General features: G+C 37.2%; 1 protein-coding gene across 4 annotated transcripts in view; it reads right to left on the reverse strand.

Annotated features, from left to right (window-relative positions):
- LOC132560848 (FYN-binding protein 1-like) overlaps positions 1–13,098 on the reverse strand; it is a 56,328-nt gene that overhangs the window by 18,186 nt on the left and 25,044 nt on the right. For all 4 annotated transcript variants that reach the window (XM_060225556.1, XM_060225563.1, XM_060225547.1 and 1 more), the window contains 4 exons: positions 7,029–8,052; positions 3,072–3,198; positions 534–739; positions 134–228 (listed from right to left, as the gene is read on the reverse strand). In XM_060225556.1, the coding sequence (XP_060081539.1) occupies positions 134–228; positions 534–739; positions 3,072–3,198; positions 7,029–8,052 (1,452 nt within the window). The remainder of the gene's footprint in view (positions 1–133; positions 229–533; positions 740–3,071; positions 3,199–7,028; positions 8,053–13,098) is intronic.

Here is a 13,098-nt window from a genome sequence, read left to right on the forward strand (position 1 = left end):
AATGAAATTAATTTTTGACAACTTCCTGTAACTTTACTTTTTGTTTGCTGCATAAAAATATGAGTTCAGCCTTGATTTTTTGTTGTCATATCATAACAAGGCTGGTTTCTTCCGAGTGTGACGGAGAGTTTACCTGACTCTGTTCAGTAGCGCAGTCATCATACACATCCTCTGGCCAATCATCTGCCTGAGGAACAAGTGGAGATGGTGCATCTACAGGCTTCTTCTCTACAAACAAGTACAGACTCACTATTATCAAAGATCATTACTATAACTCTATATAAAATCTCCTCACACAGCCTAATAATGGCTTTTATAAAATGTTTTCAAAGAAACAAAAAGACAACAAATGACATAAATTGCAAAAGCATAAAAATAACTTCCTGATCATATGAATAAGATTTCTGAGAATTAATTGCGAGAGCTGATAAAATTATTATGGACAAATAAATTAAAATAGATCCTGACTGATTTATTATACAAACCCTCACTCGATCAGTGAAGGTACCCTGTGGAAATAGAAATAAACTTACCTGGTGGCACAGGGGGTTTCCTTCGAGTTGGAATAGGTCCCTCTGGCACAGGGGGCTTTAAGAGTTCATCAGGAGGAGCTGGGAGGTCAAGGTCAGGTGGAGCAGGAAGGGAATTAGAGGTGGGATTTTTGGGAACATAATTACTTGTATCATCATAGGTATCCTGTTCATCACTGTCATATTCTTCATCCACTGACATAGGCTTACTGAAAAAAACCAACACCATCACTGGCTTACTGAAAAATACCAACACCATCACTGGCTTACTGAAAAATACCAACACCATCACTGGCTTACTGAAAAATACCAACACCATCATACCGAAAAATACCAACACCATCACTGGCTTACTGAAAAATACCAACACCATCACTGGCTTACTGAAAAATACCAACACCATCACTGGCTTACTGAAAAATACCAACACCATCACTGGCTTACTGAAAAATACCAACACCATCACTGGCTTACTGAAAAATACCAACACCATCACTGGCTTACTGAAAAATACCAACACCATCACTGGCTTACTGAAAAATACCAACACCATCACTGGCTTACTGAAAAATACCAACACCATCACTGGCTTACTGAAAAATACCAACACCATCACTGGCTTACTGAAAAATACCAACACCATAACTAGCTTACTGAAAAATACCAACACCATCACTAGCTTACTGAAAAATACCAACACCATAACTGGCTTACTGAAGAAAACCAACACCATCACTGGCTTACTGAAAAAAACCAACACCATCACTGGCTTACTGAAAAAAACCAACACCATCACTGGCTTACTGAAAAATACCAACACCATCACTGGCTTACTGAAAAATACCAACACCATCACTGGCTTACTGAAAAATACCAACACCATCACTGGCTTACTGAAAAATACCAACACCATAACTAGCTTACTGAAAAATACCAACACCATCACTAGCTTACTGAAAAATACCAACACCATAACTGGCTTACTGAAGAAAACCAACACCATCACTGGCTTACTGAAAAAAACCAACACCATCACTGGCTTACTGAAAAAAACCAACACCATCACTGGCTTACTGATAAAAACCAACACCATCACTGGCTTACTGAAAAAAACCAACACCATCACTGGCTTACTGAAAAATACCAACACCATCACTGGCTTACTGAAAAATACCAACACCATCACTGGCTTACTGAAAAATACCAACACCATCACTGGCTCACTGAAAAATACCAACACCATCACTGGCTCACTGAAAAAAACCAACACCATCACTGGCTTACTGAAAAAAACCAACACCATCACTGGCTTACTGAAAAATACCAACACCATCACTGGCTTACTGAAAAATACCAACACCATCACTGGCTTACTGAAAAATACCAACACCATCACTGGCTTACTGAAAAATACCAACACCATCACTGGCTTACTGAAAAATACCAACACCATCACTGGCTTACTGAAAAATACCAACACCATCACTGGCTTACTGAAAAAAACCAACACCATCACTGGCTTACTGAAAAATACCAACACTTCCTCACTTCCTCACTAAAAATATAACCCGAAATAGAGCAACATTTTATCACTCAGCAAGCCATCACAAACAAACACTGTGAGAAATATTAATGGTGTCACTTTTTCTGATTAAATAAGTTATTAAAAGTTGTAAACTCACACGATCAAATAGAAAAAAAGCATTATTCACATCAATTACTATGTTGACAGACTTAAAACCCTTAAAGGAAATACTTTGTGGTTGTATATTTGTATATATGAAAGGAAAATGTATCGGTCATTCAGAAAACAGAACTCACAGAAATGATATTACATCAAATAAAGAGAGTGAATTTTTCTTTGGGAATAAAAAAATGGCTGTGCCTTATATATTTTATTCACTGGTCTGAAAGCTGCAACATCTAATATCTAGTTGAAATTTGATTTGTCACCCAGCATGATACATCATTTTAAAAGGGAAGTTTAAAAGATAATAGATATAAAACTAATAGAAGACTGGGAGTGTGTCAGTCGTTTAATGAACAAATAATTACTACCATCATCAATATAGTCTTCTATAAGTAAACCCTTGATTATGCCAGACAATCAGTGAGTATATCTTAATCAGACCAATAGATTGTCCTCCTCTCATATCAATGGAACAGAGTATCTGAATTATTACCAGAAAATTGCCCTCGTGTACTCAAATTAATAAGAAAGACTATCAACTAAGGTTGTCCTTATGTACTCATATTAATGAGACAAGTTATCAACCCAGGAGACTGCCCTCCTGTACTCACATCAACAAGACAAATTATCAACCCAGGAGACTGCCCTCCTGTACTCACATCAACAAGACAGAATATCAACCAAAGAGACTGCCCTCCTGTACTCACATCAACAAGACAAATTATCAACCCAGGAGACTGCCCTTGTGTACTAACATCAACAAACCTGAGTATCAAGCCAGGAGATTTCTCTTGTGTACTCACATCAACAAGACTAAGTATCAACCAATGAGATTGCCCTGATGTACTTACATTAAGGAGACTGCTCTGGACAATTTTTTATGAGGTGGAGGAAGTGGTTCATCCATATCTGCTGGAATGGCCTCATACACATCCTCGATCTCTTCAACGATACTGCTATCCTCTGTAGGATTACCCTCTAGAAAGAAAACATTTCTATTGATAATGATTACAGTATCTACATGATGTATATTATAATCAATGTATATTTAAAAGTGATAGTTTCATTTCATTTATAATTACCATAACTGGTACGCAATACATTACCTGCACACATCTTTGTAGCCCCAAAACAAACTTCAAGTTTCAACCTATTATGATGTCATATCATATAATGACATCACACACTTATAGTTCACCTTATGACAACATAAAGGATCACTGAGCGCCAAAAGGACTTAAAAAATGACAAAATGTGCTTTATTGCAGTCCTTCAAAAAAGGAGCAATGTTTTGAAAATGTTCATGAATTAATTTCGATTTCTCACAAGCTTGTCATATACCAGTAGATTCTAAGTCAGCTTGTTAGAGACTGATGCTTAACTTATCACTCTTCAGACCTGTTTCATAAATCTCATACAAAATATATCTTTATTTTGCAATAAGAGGCCTTAGCAGCCTTGACAGTCACCTGAGATAAGTAATAATGACTACAAAGGTTAAAGGGTAAGTAGCTTTCGGTAATTAAAGTACCTTAAGACACTTCGATCATGAAGAGCATTTGATTCTACCATGCCTGGGTATTGAGAAGAAGAACTTTGAAACTTAAGTCAATTTGATCCCTTTTGACCCCACCCACCAGCCCCTGGGGGGTCAGTCAGGTTCAAAATTGGCATAGCATCAAGCTGTTATCCTTCACTCCTAATTGGAAATTAATTATCAATGAAAATTGAACAAATCATGCTCAAAATTCTATTTTGCCTTTATAAACTTAAGTAAAATTTACCTCCTCCCAACGGGGAAATCAAATACCCAGGGGCCATGAAATTCACAATTTTGGTAAAGATGCTTCAATCCATGAAGAGTATTTGATTCTACAATATCTGGGTGTTGAGAAGAAGATTTTTCAAATCTGAGTTAATTTGACTCCGTTTGGCCCCACCTCTCAGGCCCCTGTGGGGTGGGGACCTTATTATTCACTATTTTGGTTAATCTTAGGCCATGGAAAGTTTCTGCAAAATTTCATTGAAATCAGCTTGGAGGTATGAGAGGAAGTAGAAAATGTTAAATTGTTTACGGATCCACGAAGCTTTTGTGATCGCAATGGACTTTGCCTCAGGTGACCGAACCAAAAAAACCTACCAGGTATATATTATATTCCTGTAGTATGAATATGATAAATCCCACACAAGTTATTATCTTCTGTCAAATGTTTATATATACATCTAAAAAAATCAATGAATATATGATACAAAGAAGATAACAGTGCTATGTATAAAATGATATAACACTATTTGTCTAGTAACTTCATATAAAATTAAGAAATTTGTTTAATCACGTAACAATCACTTAAAATCTATTAAGTGTACTCGTGTTGGTAACTGTATATATACTGTTTATTCACATAGTGTAAGATAGTGACTTAGAGCTACTGCATGTCAACTGATTGGCTAAGGGTTCAACTTCCTCAACAGCTGTTTTTCTTTTTAAGTTTTCAGAAATCTGTGTTGTTAATGTACTTGGATAGCGGAACATAACCTAACTACAGACCACAATTTGTTCCTAAAGAAATACATTCAAAATAACCTTGACATCAGAATCTGATCTAAAGTTGTGCAAAATAGAGAAAAAGAGTTTTTCCCAGTTCCTAGAGGATGACTTGAGACTTTAACATGAATAACATCAGTCACAATAAAAATATTAGTTACCTAATTCCTCAAGAGTGACCTTTCTACCTATAATTCTCTGTAGGTTACTTTTTCACCTAGTCCTCTGAAACTTACCTTTATTACCATTTCTGTTTTGGTTACCTTTTTGCCTATTGTGCTCTGTACATAGTTCTAAGTAGGTTATTTTTTACCTAGTTCCTTGTACCTTTTCCTTGTAGTTTATCTTTTTACCTAGTTCCTTGTACCTTTTCTCTGTAGTTTATCTTTTGACCTAGTTCTTTGTACCTTTTCTCTGTAGTTTATCTTTTGACCTAGTTCTTTGTACCTTTTTTTCTGTAGTTTATCTTTTTACCTAGTTCTTTGTACTTTTTCTCTGTAGTTTATCTTTTTACCTAGTCCTTTGTACCTTTTTCCTGTAGTATATCTTTTGACCTAGTTCCTTGTACCTTTTCTCTGTAGTTTATCTTTTTACCTAGTTCTTTGTACCTTTTCTCTGTAGTTTATCTTTTGACCTTTTCCCTGTAGTTTATCTTTTTACCTAGTTCCTTGTACCTTTTTTCTGTAGTTTATCTTTTGACCTAGTTCCTTGTACCTTTTCTCTGTAGTTTACCTAGTTCTTTGTACTTTTTCTCTGTAGTTTATCTTTTTACCTAGTTCTTTGTACCTTTTCTCTGTAGTTTATCTTTTGACCTAGTTCTTTGTACCTTTTTTCTGTAGTTTATCTTTTGACCTAGTTCTTTGTACCTTTTCCCTGTAGTTTATCTTTTTACCTAGTTCCTTGTACCTTTTCTCTGTAGTTTACCTAGTTCCTTGTACCTTTTCTCTGTAGTTTATCTTTTTACCTAGTTCCTTGTACCCTTTCTCTGTAGTTTATCTTTTTACCTAGTTCTTTGTACCTTTTCTCTGTAGTTTACCTTTTTACCTAGTTCCTGGTACCTTTTCTCTGTAGTTTATCTTTTTACCTAGTTCCTTGTACCTTTTCTCTGTAGTTTATCTTTTTACCTAGTTCCTTGTACCTTTTCTCTGTAGTTTATCTTTTGACCTAGTTCCTTGTACCTTTTCTCTGTAGTTTATCTTTTGACCTAGTTCCTTGTACCTTTTCTCGGTAGTTTATCTTTTTACCCACTACTCTGGGTTACCTATTGACTTACTTCACTGAATTTCTCTCTTTACCAAGCTCCATTAGTTAACATATTTATCAAGTTCCCACAGAGATATCAATTTACCTGAGAGTTCCCATTAACCTAGTTACCTGAGAGTTCCGATTAACCTAGTCACCTGAGAGTTCCCATTAACCTAGTTACCTGAGTGTCCTGTTAACCTTTTTACCTGAGAGTTTCCTATAAACCTAGTTACCTGAGAGTTCCCATTAAGCTAGTCACCCAAGAGTTCCCATTAACCTAGTTACCTGAGTGTCCTATCAACCTTTTTACCTGAGAGTTTCCTATAAACCTAGTTACCTCAGATTCTCCTATTACCCAGGTTACCTGAGAGTTTCCATTTAACTTAGTTCTCTGAGAGTGCCCCCTTAACCTCGTTACCTGAGTGTCAAATTAACCTAGTCCTCTGAGAGTTTCCTATAACAAAGATACGTGAGAATTTCCAGTTAACATAGTTACCTGAGAGTTACTCATATTCCTAATTATCTTAGTGTTACCTATTAACCTAGCTCTCTGTAAGTCACCAAACTACTTACCTGGTGGTTACCTAATGATACAAAGTTACTCTAGGTTACTTATTAATCTGTTTTCCAAGATTCCTATTAACATCGTTCCCTGAGAGACACTTATTTACCAGGCTCCCTAAGAGCTAAATATTTACCTAGTTCCCTGAGAGATACCTCTTTACCAGGGAGTACCACGCTCCCTAAGAGCTAAATAATTACCTAGTTCCCTGAGAGATACCTCTTTACCAGGGAGTACCACGCTCCCTAAGAGCTAAATATTTACCTAGTTCCCTGAGAGATACCTCTTTACCAGGGAGTACCACGCTCCCTAAGAGCTAAATAATTACCTAGTTCCCTGAGAGATACCTCTTTACCAGGGAGTACCAGGCTCCCTAAGAGCTAAATATTTACCTAGTTCCCTGAGAGATACCTCTTTACCAGGGAGTACCAGGCTCCCTAAGAGCTAAATATTTACCTAGTTCCCTGAGTGCAGCCTTGTACTCTTGTATGATCTCGTGTAACCTTTGGAGGTCACCGTATACCAGTGGAGGAGGAATGTCTGGTTCAGTCTCACTTTCCTTCTTTTCCTTTTCATTATCTAATGACATTTCAACAACATAAAATTTTGAACCATCATTAGTTCTAGTTAAAGATTTTCTCTTCACTGACTTTCTGTTTGGAAATCTTGACCCAGACTTCTGTCTGAGCTCGACCTGTTCATCATCATTGGGTTCTTCATTTGTGTTAGAGCCATTCATTTTCTTCTGTAATGCTAATACACTATTCATGTTTAATTTCCCAGGTCTCACTGGGTCCTTTTGTTCACCACCTGGTTTGACTAGCTTGATATCATCATCCTTTCCACTGAATTTTTTCTTTAATTCTTCATGTATATTGGTTGTTCCTTCTGCAGGCGTTTTACCCCTGCTGGGTACTAAAGGTTTATTTTTCACTGGTGGCACTTCATCCCCAGATTTTTTTTCAGACTTGTCTGAAGATCTTGGGAACACGGAAGGTTTTTTAGGTGCTATAGGCAGTGGTGTGTTTTTTTCTCCAGAGAATGCCGATGGAATGTTGACTTTACTTGACCTTTTTCCTGGATTTGCCGACACAGTATTTGAATTTTCATCCTTACTTTCCTCTGCACCTGCTGAACTGTTTGACACAGGTTTTGCTGTTTTAGGAGGTGGAGAAGGTAGTTGGGGTTTGTTAAACATTTCCACTCTGTTCTTCCAAGATGGGAGATCTGATGTTTTATCAGTTCCTTTTCCATTTCCTTCTGCCAACCCATTAGGTGTTTTCCCAGCCTCTTCAGCTTTTTCAGCCTTTGGGAATACTGTGGATGGTCCACTATTGGCAGCCGCTGGGATTGGTCTCATGACTGACTTAGGTGGTGGTTTGAAGGGTTTTGTATTAGCTGCTGGAGCCTCAAACAGTGTCCTCATACGACTGACTGCTGTGACATTTTTAATGTTGCTGCCATCATCATATATATCATCCTGAAAGTAGAACCATTATTCAAAAGTTATACTAGAACTAACAAGAAGCCTATGGACCTGAACAGTCATATGACTATAAAGACCTATATATGAAAGAGGCAAAATAGGCCTGAAATAAATTGCATATCTACTCTATTGCTTATATAGAAGACATTGTTAGTTTATCAAGACATTTTCTGCAAACTTGAAATCCTAATCTTGATACATGCAATACAAAATTGCCATTACTCTAGACATATTGCTTGCCTACATCAAGACCCCTGGCGTTTCAGTTATTGAAAAGAAGTTGCTTAAGCATTTCAACACATTTGATCCCTGTGACCTTTCAAGCCGATCAAGGTCATTCCTATTATCTAGGGGTCTAATCAAGTTTCTGAATTTAAGAAATGATTCTCCACTCTCAATGATGTTTTACACCAAATTTGGTTGCAATTCATTTAAGCCTTAAAAAGGAGTGGCATTTTGAAGCAAAATAATGACTACCATTCCCATTTGGGGCCCTGCCCATCCCCAGGTCCCTAGGGGTCAAATCAAGTTTCTGAATTTAAGAAATAATTTCCCACTATTAATGATGTTTCATACCAAATTTGGTTGCAATCCATTCTAGCATTAAAAAGGAGTAGTGTCTTGAAGCAAAATATTGTCTTATCTTCAGTTTTGGGACTCTGCCCTCAAGTCATTAGGGGTTGAATAAAATTTCTGAATTAAAGAAATAATTGTCTACCCTAACTGATAAATCAGGCCAAAGCTTGTTGAAATCCACGCAGACAGAAAGGAGGTGTAGGGTTTTAGATCTAATTTCAGCACATCCCTCTTTGAGGCCCCATCTCTCGACCCCTAGGGGTTGAATTAGATTTCTGAATGTATGAAATGATAACCCTCACCCAATGATGCATCAGACCATATTTGGTTGAAATCCATCCAGGTATGAAAGAGGCATAGTGTTTAAAGAAAAAGGTTTATGCACGACACATGGTGTATGCTGACGGACAAAGCATGAAGACCTAAAAGTCTCTGTAAAGTAAAATGTAATACTATAAAGACCATGTTTCCATCAATTTTACCTCATGGTAAAAACCAGTTTGGTATAAAATTACTTGGCTATAAAGATCATGTTTTCAGAAAAATTACCTGGCTAGAAAGACCAATAATGTTATCAAAAAGACTACCTGGTTATAAAGACCATGTTTTCTGAGTCTGCCATATTTCAAGTTCACCACCTGGTCATCATCAACTTGGGGTCTCCAGAAAACTTTGCATTATACTTATATAAATAGTTTGTCTCAAAGTTCCACATTTTTACTTCATGTTATTCATGTGCAGCTTTCTTTAAACTGTGTCAATAAGTTTCCATTCTCATCAGACAATATTAATCTGTTAATCAGTGGTAAGAATGACATAAGTATATACACTATACAGATACATATGTATATGTAATAGAATTTCTTTCCAATTACATCAATGTGTTGCCAAGGAAACGCCCTGCATAGGTCATACAGGGTGAAATCTTAAACTAAGGTCATACAAGGTCAAATCCAAAGCTAAAGTCATACAGGATCAAATCTAAAACTAAGGTCTGCATATGCAGGGTCAAATACTAAACTAAGGTCATTCAAGGTCAAATAATAAACAAAGGGTCAAACAATAACCAAAGGTAATACAGGGTCAATTGAAATATGGAGCCAAGAGAATGAAAGTGAATGTAGACAAAATCCTAAACAATGATCATTAAAGGCACCCAAATTACAGGGGTCAAAGAGCTTCCGGAAAGACATAATCTCAATTATACACTGCCTGATATATTTATCAGGTTTCTCACATGTATAATAAATATCAGTATACCAAGTGATACGTATAATTATTGGCCAGTATGCATTTTACCTGTAGGGGTCTCACACAGTTTACCTAACACTACATCATGTCAAACAACTGATTGATCACATGTAAAATACCAACAGTTTTCTCTTACCTAACACCCCAAAGTTTGTGATTCACATTTTATCAACCCATTCATAACATATTTTGTCTTCTCAAGGATTAAATGAAGTTTAATATCAGATGAAACAAACCACAGGGCACCTATAAAACAGCCAAAAATATTCCTTCATTTTAAGATATTGGTCACATGGGAGAACATATGCTAATTAAGGAGGTTGAAATATGAACAAAAGTTCAAAGCAAAGAAACATGTATGGTAAATTTAAAGAGGGAATTACTGTTATGATAATGAAAATAGGTCACTTCACTGCGGGTTTCTTATAGAGCTGTTATTGATAAGAGTTTGTTGCTTCAATAATGTTTGAGATATATACAAGTCGATATTGGTAAACTTCTACACTCTCTGTTAATGTGTTTAACACTTGTGTGAGGTAGGTCTGTAAAAGGAAGCATTTTAATAGTGATAATGTGTGTATGTGCACAGCGAAGTTGAAAAAAGAAGTAGAAACAACCAGGAAGCTGAAATATCAATACCCTAACCATCCAGCCTACATGTAGTTAAAAGTTTCAAATGTCAACATTTTCAGCCAAATAATCAAGTGTGAGATATTTAAATTTAATGTCTCTAACCATCTAGCCAATCCAGAGAGAGCCAACCTTAATGTCCCCAGCCACCTCGCTAGGCCTGAGATAACTAACATCAATGTCCCCAGCCACCTTGCTAGGCCTGAGATAACTAACATCAATGTCCCCAGCCACCTTGCTAGGCCTGAGATAACTAACATCAATGTCCCCAGCCACCTTGCTAGGCCTGAGATAACTAACATCAATGTCCCCAGCCACCTTGCTAGGCCTGAGATAACTAACATCAATGTCCCCAGCCACCTTACTAAGCCTGAGATAACTAACATCAATGTCCCCAGCCACCTTACTAAGCCTGAGATAACTAACATCACTGTCCCCAGCCACCTCGCTAGGCCTGAGATAACTAACATCAATGTCCCCAGCCACCTTACTAGGCCTGAGATAACTAACATCAATGTCCCCAGCCACCTCGCTAGGCCTGAGATAACTAACATCAATGTCCCCAGCCACCTTGCTAGGCCTGAGATAACTAACATCAATGTCCCCAGCCACCTTGCTAGGCCTGAGATAACTAACATCAATGTCCCCAGCCACCTCGCTAGGCCTGAGATAACTAACATCAATGTCCCCAGCCACCTCGCTAGGCCTGAGATAACTAACATCAATGTCTCTAGCCACCTTGCTAGGTCTGAGATAACTAACATCAATGTCTCTAGCCACCTTACTAGGTCTGAGATAACTAACATCAATGTCCCCAGCCACCTTGCTAGGCCTGAGATAACTAACATCAATGTCCCCAGCCACCTCGCTAGGCCTGAGATAACTAACATCAATGTCCCCAGCCACCTTGCTAGGCCTGAGATAACTAACATCAATGTCCCCAGCCACCTTGCTAGGCCTGAGATAACTAACATCAATGTCTCTAGCCACCTAGCGAAACCTGAGATACCGAACATCAATGTCTCAATCCACCTTGCCAAGCCGGACAGATATCTAACATCTATGTCTGTAGTCAAATTTACCTTTATCCTAACTGGTCCTCACAAATGACAACCTTTACAAATAAATCTTTACCATAGAGATATTTACCTCCACTCTTACTGAACCTCTCAATGATGACCTTTACAAATTGACCTTTACCATAGAGATATTTACCTCCACTCTTACTGAACCTCTCAATGATGACCTTTACAAATTGACCTTTACCATAGAGATATTTACCTCCTCTCTTTCTGGACCTCTCAATGATGACCTTTACAAATTGACCTTTACCATAGAGATACTTACCTCCTCTCTTTCTGGACCTCTCAATGATGACCTTTACAAATTGACATTTACCATAGAGATATTTACCTCCTCTCTTACTGAACCTCTCAATGATGACCTTTACGAATTGACCTTTACCATAGAGATCCACTCTTACTGAACCTCTCAATGATGACCTTTACAAATTGACCTTTACCATAGAGATATTTACCTCCTCTCTTTCTGAACCTCTCAATGATGACCTTTACAAATTGACATTTACCATAGAGATATTTACCTCCTCTCTTTCTGAACCTCTCAATGATGACCTTTACCATAGAGATACTTACATCCACTCTTTCTGAACCTCTCAATGATGACCTTTACAAATTGACATTTACCATAGAGATATTTACCTCCTTTCTTTCTGAACCTCTCAATGATGACCTTTACAAATTGACCTTTACCATAGAGATATTCACATCCATTCTTTCTGAACCTCTCAATGATGACCTTTACAAATTGACCTTTACCATAGAGATACTTACATCCACTCTTTTTTAACCTCTCAGTGATGACCTTTACAAATTGACCTTTACCATAGAGATATTTACATCCACTCTTTCTGAACCTCTCAATGATGACCTTTACAAATTGACCTTTACCATAGAGATATTTACCTCCTCTCTTTCTGAACCTCTCAATGATGACCTTTACAAATTGACATTTACCATGGAGATATTTACCTCCTTTCTTTCTGAACCTCTCAATGATGACCTTTACAAATTGACCTTTACCATAGAGATATTTACATCCATTCTTTCTGAACCTCTCAATGAGGACCTTTACAAATTGACATTTACCATAGAGATATTTACCTCCTCTCTTTCTGAACCTCTCAATGATGACCTTTACAAATTGACCTTTACCACAGAGATATTTACATCCACTCTTTCTGAACCTCTCAATGATGACCTTTACAAATTGACCTTTACCATAGAGATATTTACATCCACTCTTTCTGAACCTCTCAATGATGACCTTTACAAATTGACATTTACCATAGAGATACTTACATCCACTCTTTCTGAACCTCTCAATGATGACTTTTACAAATTAACCTTTACCATAGAGATATTTACATCCACTCTTTCTGAACCTCTCAATGATGACCTTTACAAACTGACATTTACCATAGAGATATTTAACTGTTACATTATCATTGATCCTCCCCACTCTTAAACTTTACCCAGGAACTCACCCTAAATAATCTTTTAC

This window comes from Ylistrum balloti, unplaced genomic scaffold, assembly GCF_031769215.1.
Source record: "Ylistrum balloti isolate Yb309-2 unplaced genomic scaffold, AGI_CSIRO_Ybal_v1 Utg369668, whole genome shotgun sequence".
Taxonomy (NCBI): Eukaryota; Metazoa; Mollusca; class Bivalvia; order Pectinida; family Pectinidae; genus Ylistrum; species Ylistrum balloti.